The sequence below is a fragment of the Lepeophtheirus salmonis genome, chromosome 8, assembly GCF_016086655.4.
Source record: "Lepeophtheirus salmonis chromosome 8, UVic_Lsal_1.4, whole genome shotgun sequence".
NCBI classification, from domain to species: Eukaryota; Metazoa; Arthropoda; class Copepoda; order Siphonostomatoida; family Caligidae; genus Lepeophtheirus; species Lepeophtheirus salmonis.
In genome coordinates, this window is record NC_052138.2 from 31,471,425 (window position 1) to 31,485,812 (window position 14,388).

At 31.7% G+C, this 14,388-nt stretch overlaps 1 protein-coding gene across 5 annotated transcripts; it reads left to right on the top strand.

Annotated features, from left to right (window-relative positions):
• The first annotated feature begins 448 nt into the window (after positions 1 to 448).
• On the top strand, positions 449 to 10,641 carry LOC121122784 (tyrosine-protein phosphatase non-receptor type 13). 5 transcript variants are annotated; one of them, XM_040717832.2, is made up of 5 exons: positions 449 to 609; positions 796 to 994; positions 2,122 to 2,268; positions 7,149 to 9,419; positions 9,507 to 10,641. In XM_040717832.2, exons 4-5 carry the CDS (start codon positions 7,219 to 7,221, stop codon positions 10,336 to 10,338), a joined length of 3,033 nt encoding a protein of 1,010 aa, XP_040573766.1. In that variant the 5' UTR covers positions 449 to 609; positions 796 to 994; positions 2,122 to 2,268; positions 7,149 to 7,218; the 3' UTR covers positions 10,339 to 10,641. The 5 variants fall into 5 exon arrangements, with proteins under 5 accessions (XP_040573766.1, XP_071746438.1, XP_040573767.1 ...); XM_040717833.2 differs by having other exon boundaries at positions 490 to 609; positions 805 to 994; XM_071890336.1 differs by having other exon boundaries at positions 526 to 692; positions 805 to 994.
• The last annotated feature ends 3,747 nt before the right edge of the window (positions 10,642 to 14,388 follow it).

Below are 14,388 nucleotides of genomic sequence, written 5' to 3' on the forward strand. Positions count from 1 at the left end.
TACATATCTATCCAATAAAAGAAAATACCAAATAATGATATTATGGAGTTTGTACATGAGGACTTTTTATTACTTTTTTTAAGTCTATGTATAAAACAAAGCCAAGACGAATATCTCGTTCCGAAAAATCACATTAAATATCTTCTTCCCTTTTGTTTCCGGAACGAAATCACTTTTCTTTTTCTTTTTTGTTGAATAATGCTAAAAGGATTTAAAACCATAAAAATAAAATCTTTTCTTTATTTTGATTTTGAATTAAATCAGACAAATTGAGTCGTAAAAGAAATCACGTCGTCTAGGGATAATAATACTATTAATAGTAATGTCATTCAAAGCCGATTTTCCATGACCATGATAAAAGTACATCTGCCTAAACAGATCATCATCGTCATGATGCGCGTAGAATTAATCATGTTTGTATTCCTTCTTTTTTTTAGCTCCCAAACCTGCCTATTTTTGTTTTGACCGGTAAAGAACATAGGGAAAAGAAGAAGAGTAAAACTCTTATATGATGCCTTCAAAACTAGTGACACAGAGCGTCGAGCCCCTCTGTATCATTTATTCCTACGGAATCAGAAAACAAAGAAAAGTTTGGTTTGCGGTGACAAGGTAAGTCAAAGAGTCATTCAGTCTGGTTTTCACTTGGATTTTCCCAGGATAATTTTAACAAAACGATAAGAAACTCTTTGACGGTAGACGCAGCGGATCCTTCTTCTTTTTGAGAGGATCTTATCACTTTATTTATCAATAGAATATAATTATTTTATTGATTGATTGATTTTTACCTCTTTTTAGGGATTCCAGATTGTCTCTCTTGAGAAGTCACTAGACAGAGCAGCAATCTCTCAAGAGGATTTCTGAAATACAAGAAAATACTTATTCAAAGGAGACGAGGTGTCTGTTGATACGAACCATGAAATGCATGCATTAGATCCACTCGGAGTTCCTGCTCCAAATGGATCCCTCCTGAAGAATACCTTTTGGAAAGAAAAATGTAATTTATGAGCTCCATGATTAATTCTTTTTTATCTTCCCTTTTTCGAAATATTATATATTATTATGTATAATGATCTTCATCACTTTCCAAGAAATCACCGCTCGAGTCTCTGATGCATTATCTACCATCTTTCTTTTTCGCAATTGACCTATATATATATAACATATTAAGAGAACTATTAATAATAAGCTCATACATCTTCTTCAGCCTCAAAAAAGAAGGAAGAAATTCCATGTCTTTTAAGATATAAATGTATAAGAAATTCCTACCATATCCAATCATGGTTGGAAGAGCAGGATGATTACACATGTGAAGTTCATCAATCCCTTCTTAGGGATTCCTGCTTGAAGGCATTCATATTTTTGATTTTTTTTTACTTTTTAATTATTTCATTGTGGGAAAAATGTGTGGACTCTATGTACACAACAACGCTTTCTCGACTTCATCTAACAACCATAAGTGTAAATGTATGAACGTCTATATCTGTATATAAGTACGTATGTAACCATATGTAGTTTTAAAATTAATGATATGTCTTGAGTAATTGACGTGCTACAAAACAATTCCAACAATTATGCAAATTATTTTAGTTTGAGAGGGTTTAATGATCATGTATATGTTATATATATATATGTACTGTCATCCCTTGAGTGTGTATGGATGTTAGTATGATTATGAAAACAGACGCTGCTTCAAAGAATGTATGTATGTATATATGCATAAAAGCTCTCTTTCCCTCTCCCAAAATTTATGATTGAGTGGGAGAGGTTGACATATTTTATTAGGCATATTTCTTTCTTGGAAAATTATGATGAAGATGATCGTCTAGCGTTGAGAAGAAGTGAATTATTTACGAGATCTTACGTATGTTCTCTCTGGGGGTGGGGACAAGAAAAGTTGTACATAATATAATAATGATGATAATGATTTCTATGTAGGAAAAGCAGTCATTATGAATTTTTTCTTCTTTTGGAACATCCGGCAGGATAACTTTATATTTTTTTTTCTTTTACTTGTCATATTAATTAATCCTGTCTAAAACACAAAATGATTCATTTCCAGAATGACTTTTAAGGCGTTGTTGCTCTAATCATCTTTGATTTTTTTTTCTCTTCTCATCCTAGGTTCGTGCCGGATATGTTATTAAGGTGTGTGTGTGTGTACTGGGTTGAAAAAACCGTCATGTTGTAATTCTTGCTACTAAGGAACTTATTTTTCATCATTCTCTGGTGAATAACTACACGACAAAATGAAATCCGGGGTTCAAGAGGGTATTTATGACCTATTTATCTTTTTTAGTATAAAACAAACAAGATATTTGAGTATTACTACAACGAGAGGAGAGTACATAGATATTATCTTTTCTACTCCCACAAATTGTGTGACCTTTTTTCACAATTCCTATGAACAAATGTACACAATGTACTATTGTTATTGAATTCCTTAAGTAGCTTGATAATGAGTATCCACATAATTTGTACTTATATCCTCCTTTTCATATTTCACTTCTGACTTAAAAAGATCACCTTCTTTTCTTCTTCTCCAAGTGAGTCAAGTTATACAATAATAAGGAAGGGGTTTGAAATTCCTCAATTCCTTTTCTCTAACTGAGAGTTAAAAACAATAAAGACAACCATGATTGTCGTCTTGTTTCGTGCACAGTGCGCAAAAATAGATGCTTCAAAACTGATAAGCACTCCGTCCAACAAGGGCGCCAAAAATTCATCTTTCAAATAAATCACTTTTTTTAAATAGTTATTTTCCCTCCCAACTGAAACAATAATTAAGTGTGTATCTAGACAAGATCTTGTGAGTTGACCTTCAGAAGGTATTCACTTATTGCATTCTTGAATAATGATTATGTAATGTATAGGTACATATTATAATAACTATTTTAAGAATGATTAAGAATGAATTTCCTCTTTGAAAGATGCTCATTAATTTTTATGGATCCGGAACTATATTGAGGTAGAGTCATTTGAGAGGGGGAAAGGAGTAGGTTCAGAGTGCAGTAAAAATATCTCAATAAAATCTGTGGCATATTAATAACTTCCCTTGGAATGAGATCCCAAAATTGGTTTTGACAATGAGATTAATTTATGAGGATGTCCTTTTTGAGGTGAATTTTTAATACAATGTTTTTGTTGTTGTGTTAACACAAGACTCTTTTTTTTTTCTCTTTGATATCATTTTTAACAATAGATGTTTTGTGTGTCTTATTACAGTTTTTACGCCAATTATTTCGAGATTTTTTATATAATATATATGAGGAGGACCAAAAAATAATCATTTGATATGACATTGAGGTCCATGACAAGTTTGTGTATTATACTTAGTATATAATATATTGTGATTGAATTACAACCTTGAATATTTTAGAGGGCTTGCTTCTCGAAGGGATTTTATTAGTATTATTGAAACTCTATATTATATCCTTATACAATATTTTCATATGACGTTAACACTGTTGCTGTTTGCCATTTTCAATTTTTTTACAGAAAAAAACCACTTATTTAAACCCATAAGATTAAGGAAAATGGTGTGCTACTGCCATGTTTGAATGTCAAAATAGGAGTGATAAATACGGGGGTTAACTCTTTACTGTGTATCAAAAATATATCGGGTCTAACTTTATTATATATCAAATCTCGATGTAATAAAAATAGATTATTACATCATTATACATTCTTATATAATAATTTGGTACTCTTTGATACTTTGACTAAAATATAAAATAAAAACGTTTAAGGTAATTCAAAGTGATGAAAATCCTGTCTGTAATGGGTCACGTCGTTACCTTTATTGTATCACGCAACCTTTTCTCCTAAAAGAAAGAGAAACATACCCGAAATCATCTAGTAGTTAGCCAAATAAGTCAATTGTACCAACTGCCATTTATCCCTTATACTCCCGGACTATCACTGTCATATTATTTATTCGCCATTTTTAAAAATGAATGACATATTATAAAAATCAACTAAGTATTTTATTTGATTCTGTATCATAATATTGCTTAGTAATATTTTATTAGAAGAGTAGTTATTATATTATTTCTATCGAGAAATAGCCAGCATTTATTCATAAAAATAATAAAATAAAATGGCCATTATATTCAGGACGAGGGATCAACAAGAAATTGTATTCTTGTTCTTTTGGAAATGGAGCATATGTAGACGGACTAGCTAAAAAATTCAAGGGGATTTACATCACTAGTAATTCACATGCACTAAGGGCGGCAGTAGGATTTTTGTTAGGAGTAGAAGGTAGATCAGAAATTTAAGGTTTCTACATATATATATGGAGAGAGAGAGATGCCCATTTCCATTCTTTGTTTAATTATAAAGGACTTTTCTATTTATTTGAAGTTTGGGGGGGGGGGCTCTAAAATTTGGAGAGCTACTCAATCAATGATTATTTTATTTAATAACATATTCCCATTGCATGTACGGGCTCCTGTACCAATTTAGTTTTAGTACTGTTTTAAATACATCAGTACTCCGGTATCACTTTAGTACCGGTATTCCGAACAAAACTTTTGGGTACCATAAATAAGCTGTTACATTTGTGAGGATTATATATTTTTCTCCAATTTTCCTATTTTGTAATCCCTAATTGATGCAAAACTGATTATCCTTACTTGAATATTTAATATAATGTAATTTTTGTAAAAAAATTGTCGCTAAGGGCCGGCTGAATGGAGAGGAGGGGGCCATGCCCCCTCCACTTATTCATAATTTACAGTTATCGTACAGCAGTTAAAATGTTCTTTTTTTTTAATAACCGTTAACTTTAAAAAACGGTGCGTCGAGATGGTCATTTTATATAGTCATTACCTATGAGTTGCAAACCTTTAATTATGATGCAATTTTTGATAATAGTGTGTTTTCTTATATCGGCCATTTTGGTGGCCTAACCAACCAAGTTTTATTACCATATAACCCCTCTTTTCATTCATATTAAGGGAAATAGTGAGCTTTTGGATGTCAAAATGGGACTAACAAATTAAACTTCTCAATTCCCTTGTTTCATTATATATCTGACCCTGCATAAATTTGAATTTGTAGGTGAAAAAAATGAAAATAAATAAATTTTAAAACTTCATAATTGATCAACTATGTTATGTGGAAAAAATTATTCAATAGGACTGAATATAAGCAGGCTTTTTCATTATGATTTCATCATTTCTATTCTGATATTTTTAAAGAAAAAAATCAAGGACTTCTTGATAAATAATTTCCCAAAATTCGTTACGTCTCATATATGGGGCACACTTACATTGAAGATGTTATTACATAACTATATAATTTTATTTCCTTATGGTAGGTACAAATTAAATATAGCAATGGAAATGAAAAGGTATTTTACCCTAATTATTTTACTTTTCTTGTCCCTATTCAATCAAAATAGATATATTTATATATACATTTAGACATGATGAAGGGATTTTTCAGTAAATATTAATTGATTTAATTCAAATATCACGGTTTATCATTGACATCAAGTCAATGCAGGAGTTTTTTATTTATTTATTCTTAAAGCTATTTGAGGAAATTTAATCAAGATTTATAGGAAATTTGTCCATTTTATAAAGTAAAAATATTAAATTCAGCACCCAAGATGGTGTTTTCTTAAATTATGTTGTTATGTATGACGTCAGAAAACTTCCTATTTCAATTTAATAGAATTGATATCATTGTAAAATATATATATATATTACAGGGCGTCAGTTTGATAATATATATATATATTTTTTTTTTTGGGAAAAAAAAAAGGGGCTGTTTTTTTAATTTTTTTTTAAAAGAAAAATTTAATTTCAAAAAATTCTAGTAAAAAGTAAACATTCCTTAATTTAGGGGGAGGGGTACAGCCCCTCCAGACCACTCCCTAGGGACACCCCTGTATTATGTACTATAAAATGTGACTAGTAATATGGGAGAGATTTTTTAGGTTGGTTGGATGGGTTTTTGATCTTACAAATTAAACCTTTGTACAATGGATATTCATGTCGTTATAATGATCTTCTAGAGTTGAAATTCCTACAATATCATAATATATATATATATTTAAAGAAAATATAAGTTATAGTTTTTTATAAATGTTATTTACCGTCATTAATGGCTATAAATACCAACCAACAAAAAAAAAAATAGTACCATGCGGTTTAAAATAATCTATTTATTATGATTATCTTGATATACCTATGCTTTTCACTTCTTTTTTTTTTTTATTCTTTGTACCTATTTAATTCATCGGTATTCCTTTCGGAGAGCCGTTTTATGGCTTTTTCTTTTTATATCCTTCCGTTTTCGAATGTTGCGAGTGAGCGTCAGACGGGCGGGCGGGTGAAATCATCACCCTCTTCACACACTACCTTCTTTCCTCGAAAACCATTCTTCATCAGTTCAATTTGAGACTTGATAGGTCACAGAGTTTCCTTCATTATATTTATTCACTAAAATTAAAGAGTTTTTAAAAAAATAACAATTCATTTCTTCAGAAGATTATCATTATTACATAGATATAAATATCAAGTGCTTCACGCTATACACGAATTATAATTTATATCGATAATTGAAGGTAAGAATTACTTAACATTAATCATATATATATTAATATTGAGCATCTGCTCTTTTTTAAGTATTATGTGTACCTATTTTTTTCAATTAAAAAGGATATTTAATAGTAATAATAAGTGCTTTGATACTTATCTATAGTCTTGCCCATTGAGGGACCCAAATTTATTTCCTGTGCAACAATTATTCTCTATAACCAAACGTTGCTTTCCGTTTTTTGTACTTTTGCTCATTTATGTTTGAAATGAGCTGTGTATTTCTGACCAATCAGGTCATTGTGCATAGTTATAAAGGAAATCTGGTCTAGTCTCCATAGGGCAGGAAACGATTGGAAAAGGGAATGATCGGAAGTTCCCTAATTTCATTGTTTTTTCTCATGACGTGCTTACCTTATTGTGGTTTAGTTTTCTACTCTGCTACACTATTTATAGTTATTGCAGAAGAAAAATCGATTTAAGAACTATTAAATTTGTTGATTCATTCCTCATCTGTTGTTATTGTTGGATGTACAAATTTGTTTAATCATGTTTATTTTTCAAATGATAGTTAAATACATATATATACTTTATTTTTTTCAGTCTAAATGCCACAATAACATAGGACCTGAAATCATTTTCATTCAAAGAGAATTATCTTTTCACAATCAAAATGAAAAAGTGGACCACAACAGTCACCTCTTCACAAGTCTCTCTCAGAAAAGCCATTTCACTCAGACATGGCCCCTTAAATGAAGTTGAATGTTGGGCAATTATCTCTGCTGCAGCTTCTTCTCTTGGATGCAGCAATGAAAAATTTGATTATCACAAAAAACCCACTATTTATTCTCCAGAAAACATGATGCTTAAATCCAATGGAAGCATCAAAGTAAGTGACGAGTCCTTTACTATTGGAGATGAATATCTATGCCCTCAAATTCTCACAGACAAAAAAGAAATTCCTTCCTCAGAATTCGAAAGAATTGCCATTTACTCACTCGCAAAAACCATACAGTCAGCCTCTAAAAATGCGATTCTTTCTAATAAAATGGAGAACTGCCTGAATCAAATGATGAACGGAGGAAAAACAGCTAACGAAGTTCACAGCCTTGCATCCAATGAACTCAAACGTCTAGTCGGATCCATACTGTCACCTGAAGCAAAATTTATAGCCCAATTATGCAAATGCTCCCTAGGATCTAGTTCTACCAGTACTTTAAATCAATATAGATCAAGGCCTCTACCTTCATCTCCAATAGTAGAAAATAATGAAATAGAATTTTCGAGACTTGATACAAGTACTTCATCTGAAGCCTCTACACCTCCTCCAGCACTTCCTCCTAAGAGAATTCATACTGAAGTTGTCCCAGAAGTTCCAGCTAAAAATACAAGAGCAAAAACACCCAAAACCTTCAAACGTAATCCTTCTCGTCTATATAGAGTAGTAGAGCCCTTAACTAAAATATCAATGTCTCCAGTACCTGCAACCAAAAGATGTGTTGGTCCTGAGTTTTTCGTTATGAGTGAGAAATCTCCTATTACTTTGGACATGACTGTTCATTCACGAAGAGATAGTATATCAAAAAGAGTCACTGTTGTCATGATTTCTGGTCAAAGAATCGTCGTTCATGTCACTCCTTCTAGTGCTACAGCAGGTGAAGTGTTGGAAAGATCACTTCAGGCCTTAGATATCAAAGAATCATCATTATTTACTCTTTCAACAATGAATGGCTTGGAAGAATATCTTCCTCTATCAACAGATACAAAACTATCAAAAGTAGCTCCTTCTGGATGGAAGGACTCAACCTCATTCAACGATGCTCGATGTCAATCCTCTAGTGACTCTTTTGCTCTTTATCTACGATTTAAATTCTTTCCGGAAGATATTGATACCTCTTTCAAAGATCCCAACAATAAGCATCAATTTTATTTGCAATGCAGGAGAGACTTTGTCCAATCTCAATTCCGTCTAAGTGTCAATCAAGCCCTTGGTCTTGCTGCAATGGCTCTTCAAGTAGAATTTGGAGATTATAATGATGATATTCATGATGGTGGAGAATACTTTGTATTGGATCATTATCTACCTAGAGAAATCATAAAGGAATTCGGAAGGAAGGAAGCTTATGCAGCACTTTCACAGCTCCACAAAGCCTATTTTGGACAGAGTCAAAGTAAAGCTGAAGTCAAATTTTGTAAAGAAATTCAGAAATTGAGCCATTATGGTTTCCATTTCTTTACCGTCTATGAAAACAAGAAGATTCGCGATGGAAAGCGTCTTGTTGGTATTCATAATCAGGGTATTTTCCTTTTTGATAAGTCATTCACTGCCAGTGCTCACACAGTTTTTGCATCTTATCTTTGGAATCAAATTGTCAGAATTCAATTTGATAAGAGTCATTTCCACTTAGTTGTTAAGTCAGAGCGTCCAACTGAAAACACCAAATACAAGTTTTATTTGCCAATTGATATTCAAGCAAAAGTTATGTTTGATCTCTCTGCTGCTCACCATCAACGTCACAATCAAATGCGCTACTCATCCTCTAATAAAACATCTGAAGCTGATGTAACTGCTGTTATCAACTATAAAGAACCAAGTATGTCAGGCATTAGGAGCCTAAAAAATAGAATTCTGAGTAAACGTCAATTGAGTCAAAGAAAGTTATACACAAAGCCTGCAACTACCACTGAGGTAGAGAAGCCAAACTCCACGCAACAAACTTCAAATAATCATCAACAATTGAAACGCTCCACCACTTTGGCCTCAACTACCGTCAAGAGACTTACACATTATTCCTCCATGGCCAATGATCTTGGAATTAATGGTATTTTGGACACATCCAATAAAGAAAACTGCACTCCAGATAAAAACTACAGGTAAAAAAATAACTCCTTAAATTAAATTTAATCAACATTGCCGTCTTTATTGGATTTTTTTAAAATTTCTTTTTATTTTAATGATAGATACAAAGTATATCTGGAGCCAGATGATGATGAAAGCTCTTCAAACAATAGAGCCCAAAGAATGCCTCTTCAAGAAAAACCCATCAGGGACTTTATTGAAACACCCCTCCACAGAGGAGTAACTTCTAGACGGCGCATTTCTACTATTGCCGACCATCAAAAACGTCGAAGGTCTGAATCCGCTAATCCAACTAGACGTATTGCAATGGGTAGATTGAGCCAATGTGGATCTCAAGTTACAAGTACTGGCATGAGAATGGGAACTCGAATTTCCATGTCTGCTCTTCATCGTGAAAGGATTCGTTTCACAACCGACTTGAGCACACTCCCCCCTGCACCAAAGAAAAGAAATTTGGACTTGGACTTTGATACAATGGAAGTCAAGTCTCTCCCTCAACGGGTCTTAACAACCTATCAAAATGTTTCATTCCCTCCCAAACCCAAACCAGTTCTAACTAAAGTGGGTAATGAGGAAAATAATCTCCTTCCACAGCAAAATGAAAGCCTAAGCGATTCTCTTATTGAGAGATTCGACAAAATGGAGTCAGATGAGTCATCTCAGCCAGAAAGAGAAATTGTGGCCGTTGTATTGAGTAAGGATTCAAGAGGCCGGTTAGGAGTCAAAATTACGGGTACACCATCTGGTATTTATATTGGTGACTTTGATCCCAGCGGAGTTATGGTTGTAGAAGGTCGTTTGAAATCTGGGGATCGCATCATTGCAGTCAATGGGCGATCTTTGGAGAATGTATCCTATAATCAAACGCTTGAGCTTATCAAAAAGTCATCAAAGAATGTTCAATTTCTAGTGTCTCAAATCAAATCATCCTAAGCCATTGTTCATCCTCCTTCCTCAGCTTTGACTTCTTCTTTCTTCTGTACTACTTACCATAATATAATTATTAATGACATATATTTTTAATTATAGATAATTATCTCTTCTTGTTTACCGTATATTTATATAACCCAAAAAATCTATTTATACTCCTATTATTATTTATTAAATATTTATATATTTTCTATATTTATATATGATTATTCCCATTTCTTATGTTTAAAACATTGTTACAATGATTAAATTATGTTCAGACTCTTGTCGCGATCAAATACAATATTATATACAATTATGAATTTACTTCTCGGTAGTTGCTATTATTATTTATTCCTTTAAACATAACAACAATGAACAACAAAGCATTTAGGCAACAAGTACTTGAAAAAGCCCATCCATCTGCTCCTCGATCAACTCCTTCCCAAGTAAATAAATAATAATATATGTACATGCGCAACATAATATATGTGGCAAGTTGGAGTTGGTGGGGGTTCATCTGCATGTGTTTGTACATTCAACCTATGGTTCCCTAGCTGATCGTATTTAATTTCTTTCTTCCTTTCAGTCGAATGTTTGTTTGGTTGTGATGTAACACCCCCACAGCGCCAGAGCCTACAACAGATGGAAGAAGGACTCTTTCCCATATCTCTCATTAATTTATTTCATTCTCCTCTTGCATTATTTTACTTGAAACAATGAGCCCCGAAATTGGGTGTTATTATTATTGAATTGATAGAACGTAAATTTGCTCTGATAAATTACAAACAATTTGTCTTTAAATGATGCAATTGTTTGTAATTGAAAACAGAAGGCAGCACGCACAGTACCTAAATAGAATGAACCCAGGGTTCGTTATTTTGGGCGTCTTTGATGGGGATTTATGGATATCCATTCTATTTGTATACATATAAGAAAAGAAAAGTAGACAAATGCTAATGATTTTCTGTTTTATATAAATACATATTATTATTAAACAAATATTGTAGCTCTTCTCAAAAGATTCGACTAAGAGACTTTAACTCCATTCACGAAATCAATTCGCAACTTAATGTTGAAGTGATTGGAATAGGGATATCCATTGTTTCGAATATAAGAAAATAATATATGTATACATACATAAATATCATACGTTTGAGAATCACGATTGAATCCATGTTTTCACTCAACACTGTTAAACATTTTTTTGAACGTTTGATTTTCTTGTTTAAAAGAATAAAATAAAAAATATCCGGCGATACCAAATTCCCACTTTTCGTCATTTTGGTACACCCTAGTGACCATATTTGGATTTCCTAGAGGTTACTCGGCTTAGGAGAAGGGGTTTATATTTTGAAGTTAATCCATTTAGGAATAAAATCCTATTTATTCTTGTTTATTGTTTCAGTCCCTCAATAATGCTTTAAAATTATTCGGGGTCCAGACCTTCTCATAAGCCGCTTGGTTATGGCATTGGGTTTTTTTAATAAATATATATTTTTTTAAACTTATTTTCAATAAAAGTAGATTTTAAAAACATGCGCCATTTATACATTATAAAACGGGATATATAATTAATTTAAGAAAAAAATTCAGTGGACGCCCCGGAGAGGATGTAAAAAAGGATATGTTCTATGAAACAAGTACGATTGATCACCCCAGGCATAATCATCAATAGAGTTTTAACATGAAGTAAAAATGTAAATAGTACATATTATTGTTATGAGATTTAGGCATTTCAAGTTATCAAAATCAATGGACATACATAGGGTGTGTACAAGTTTTAACTTGTATAAGGAAGTTGTACAATTTCCACGTCTTACAACATTGGTCCTCTTAATTACCAACTATTAATTGATACTAACTTTTATTGTAATATAAACAAATGAAATGGTTATTATGTATATATAAGTTATGCTACTCTGGGCATTTGAATTTCAACATGTGCCAAAGAATACTATTATTTGGGTAATTTTTATTAAAGTAGTCTTAAAATACACCCTAATGCAATTATTGTGTTATTATTGTAAAGAAAAATCAAATTAAAAAAAGACCAATATCAGAATGTTTTTTATAATTTAAAAAACTGAGATAAATTTATTAATAATTTATAATTAAATTTTAGAAATATTTTATTTCCTCCCTTCCTAAAATGGATGCAAGTCCTCTTTTTTGCAAATCATATTGTTATGGTCACTTCATATCAAATTTATTTTAATAAGATGAAAGATGTACTAAGTTTTTTTTTGAAAAAAAAAAAAAATCCTCCATTGCTGAATGTGATCAAATGACCGTTTTCTTTCTTTTAGAAAAACAATCCTTCAAAAAAAAAATTCCCTCTTGTTTTCCTATTAGATTAGGGGAAGGCTACCTCCCCTCCAGCCCCACCCTGCGGACACCCCTGTATAGTACATAATGTAAGCTTTAGAAAATCTAATTTTTGATAAAAAGTGTGCCTTTTGGAATAGAGCTGTAGTCAGGAATGAGTTCAAGGACGTCAGGACCTCAATAATTTTTAAGATTGCTTTTAACTCCAAGTATGCCCAACTGAATAAAAAAATATGTAATGTACTTTACAAATTGTTTTTATGTGATAAAAAATAACAGACTGATAATTTAGACTAATCGACGATTTCAAAATCCAAGCAACAGTCCTGTTTAGGGGAACATTTGAAGTAATTCAAAAAATTTACTTTGTACATATTGTGTATAAGAACATTACAGGCTTTAATCATTCAAGAATATAAAAAAATAATTTGTCAACAAGTGGAGATATAGTTAAAGTTAAAAAAAACCATAGTTTTTTGTTGTCAGCTGTTGACTTTTCTGTTTATTTTCTCCTAATCAGTGTTCTGAACATTGATTGGTTGAATTAGAATGACCTATTGTTAAGCCGCGAACATTTCCTAAGAATCATTGAACAATAGTTCCATAGTTTGCAAGAATTGGCTAACTACCAAGTACCAACTGATTTTGGGCCTTTTTTCTTTGTTTCTTGTCGAAGAAAAGGTTGCATTGTAAAATAAAGGTTACAACGTGACAGTTGTATCATAAAATAGTTCTATGTTTTCACTTATTTAATTGCTTCCATAAAGTATTAAATATATTTTCACTCTCCTTTAGATTCTTCTCATTAGCAAATGAGTGCCACAGACTCTTGATTATTGAATATCATCAATTGGATAAACTGCGTGACTCTTGGTGCCAGTCATCTTCTACCTTAGGTAGTATATGACAACAGCTAATTATGTCTATAAACTAAAAATGAAGCCAAACTTCATTTTTTAAATACTTTGTCTAGTAAAACACAAATGATGATGGTTTTATGGTCTAAAAACCGATTGGAATGTATAAATTTGAGTCTGTTTTTTATTATAATTTATAGTAATAAATGTTTACATATTTAGACTTTACACAGAGCTCAACATCTTATCTGATGATAAATCCTTGGAAATAGAGTTGTAATTTCAGAAATTGATTTTTTTTTTTTTACTTTGTTTAAAAGATTATCAAAATATGTTATAAAAAATGAAAGACCACAAATATTTTTATGATTTTTTTATGAGATGGAATCAAGATCAACCACATTAATTCAATTTAATCTCTGTAATTCCCTTTGTATTAAAGTTTATTAAGAGTTCTCATTTTATTTTATTGGCTAAAAGTTAGCCAATTTATTAAACAAATATTAATTATAAGCACAGAATCTCATTCAATTACTTTCATTTTGTAGTATCAGATTCCATACTTTAGAAATTGCATTAAACAGTCAAATCCAGAAAGAAATATTCTCTTTAATAGAAATCTTTTATTACATAAACTTTAAAGCTTTAAACAAATATGAAATAAAACAATCGGATAAGAATCAGGTTTTCTCCTTTTTTGGGTATCAAACATCAACTAGTGTTGAGACACGTCCTTCACACAGTCAGTAATATAACTTATTGAAAAATAGAAATATCGTTGAGTGACGTCGTCAAATACGGAACTTTACAAGTTTCGTGACTGATATGGAGGACCGAACTAGACTGGAACGAGACTTAATCGTACGGGACTGTAGTATTCAGTCCTAAT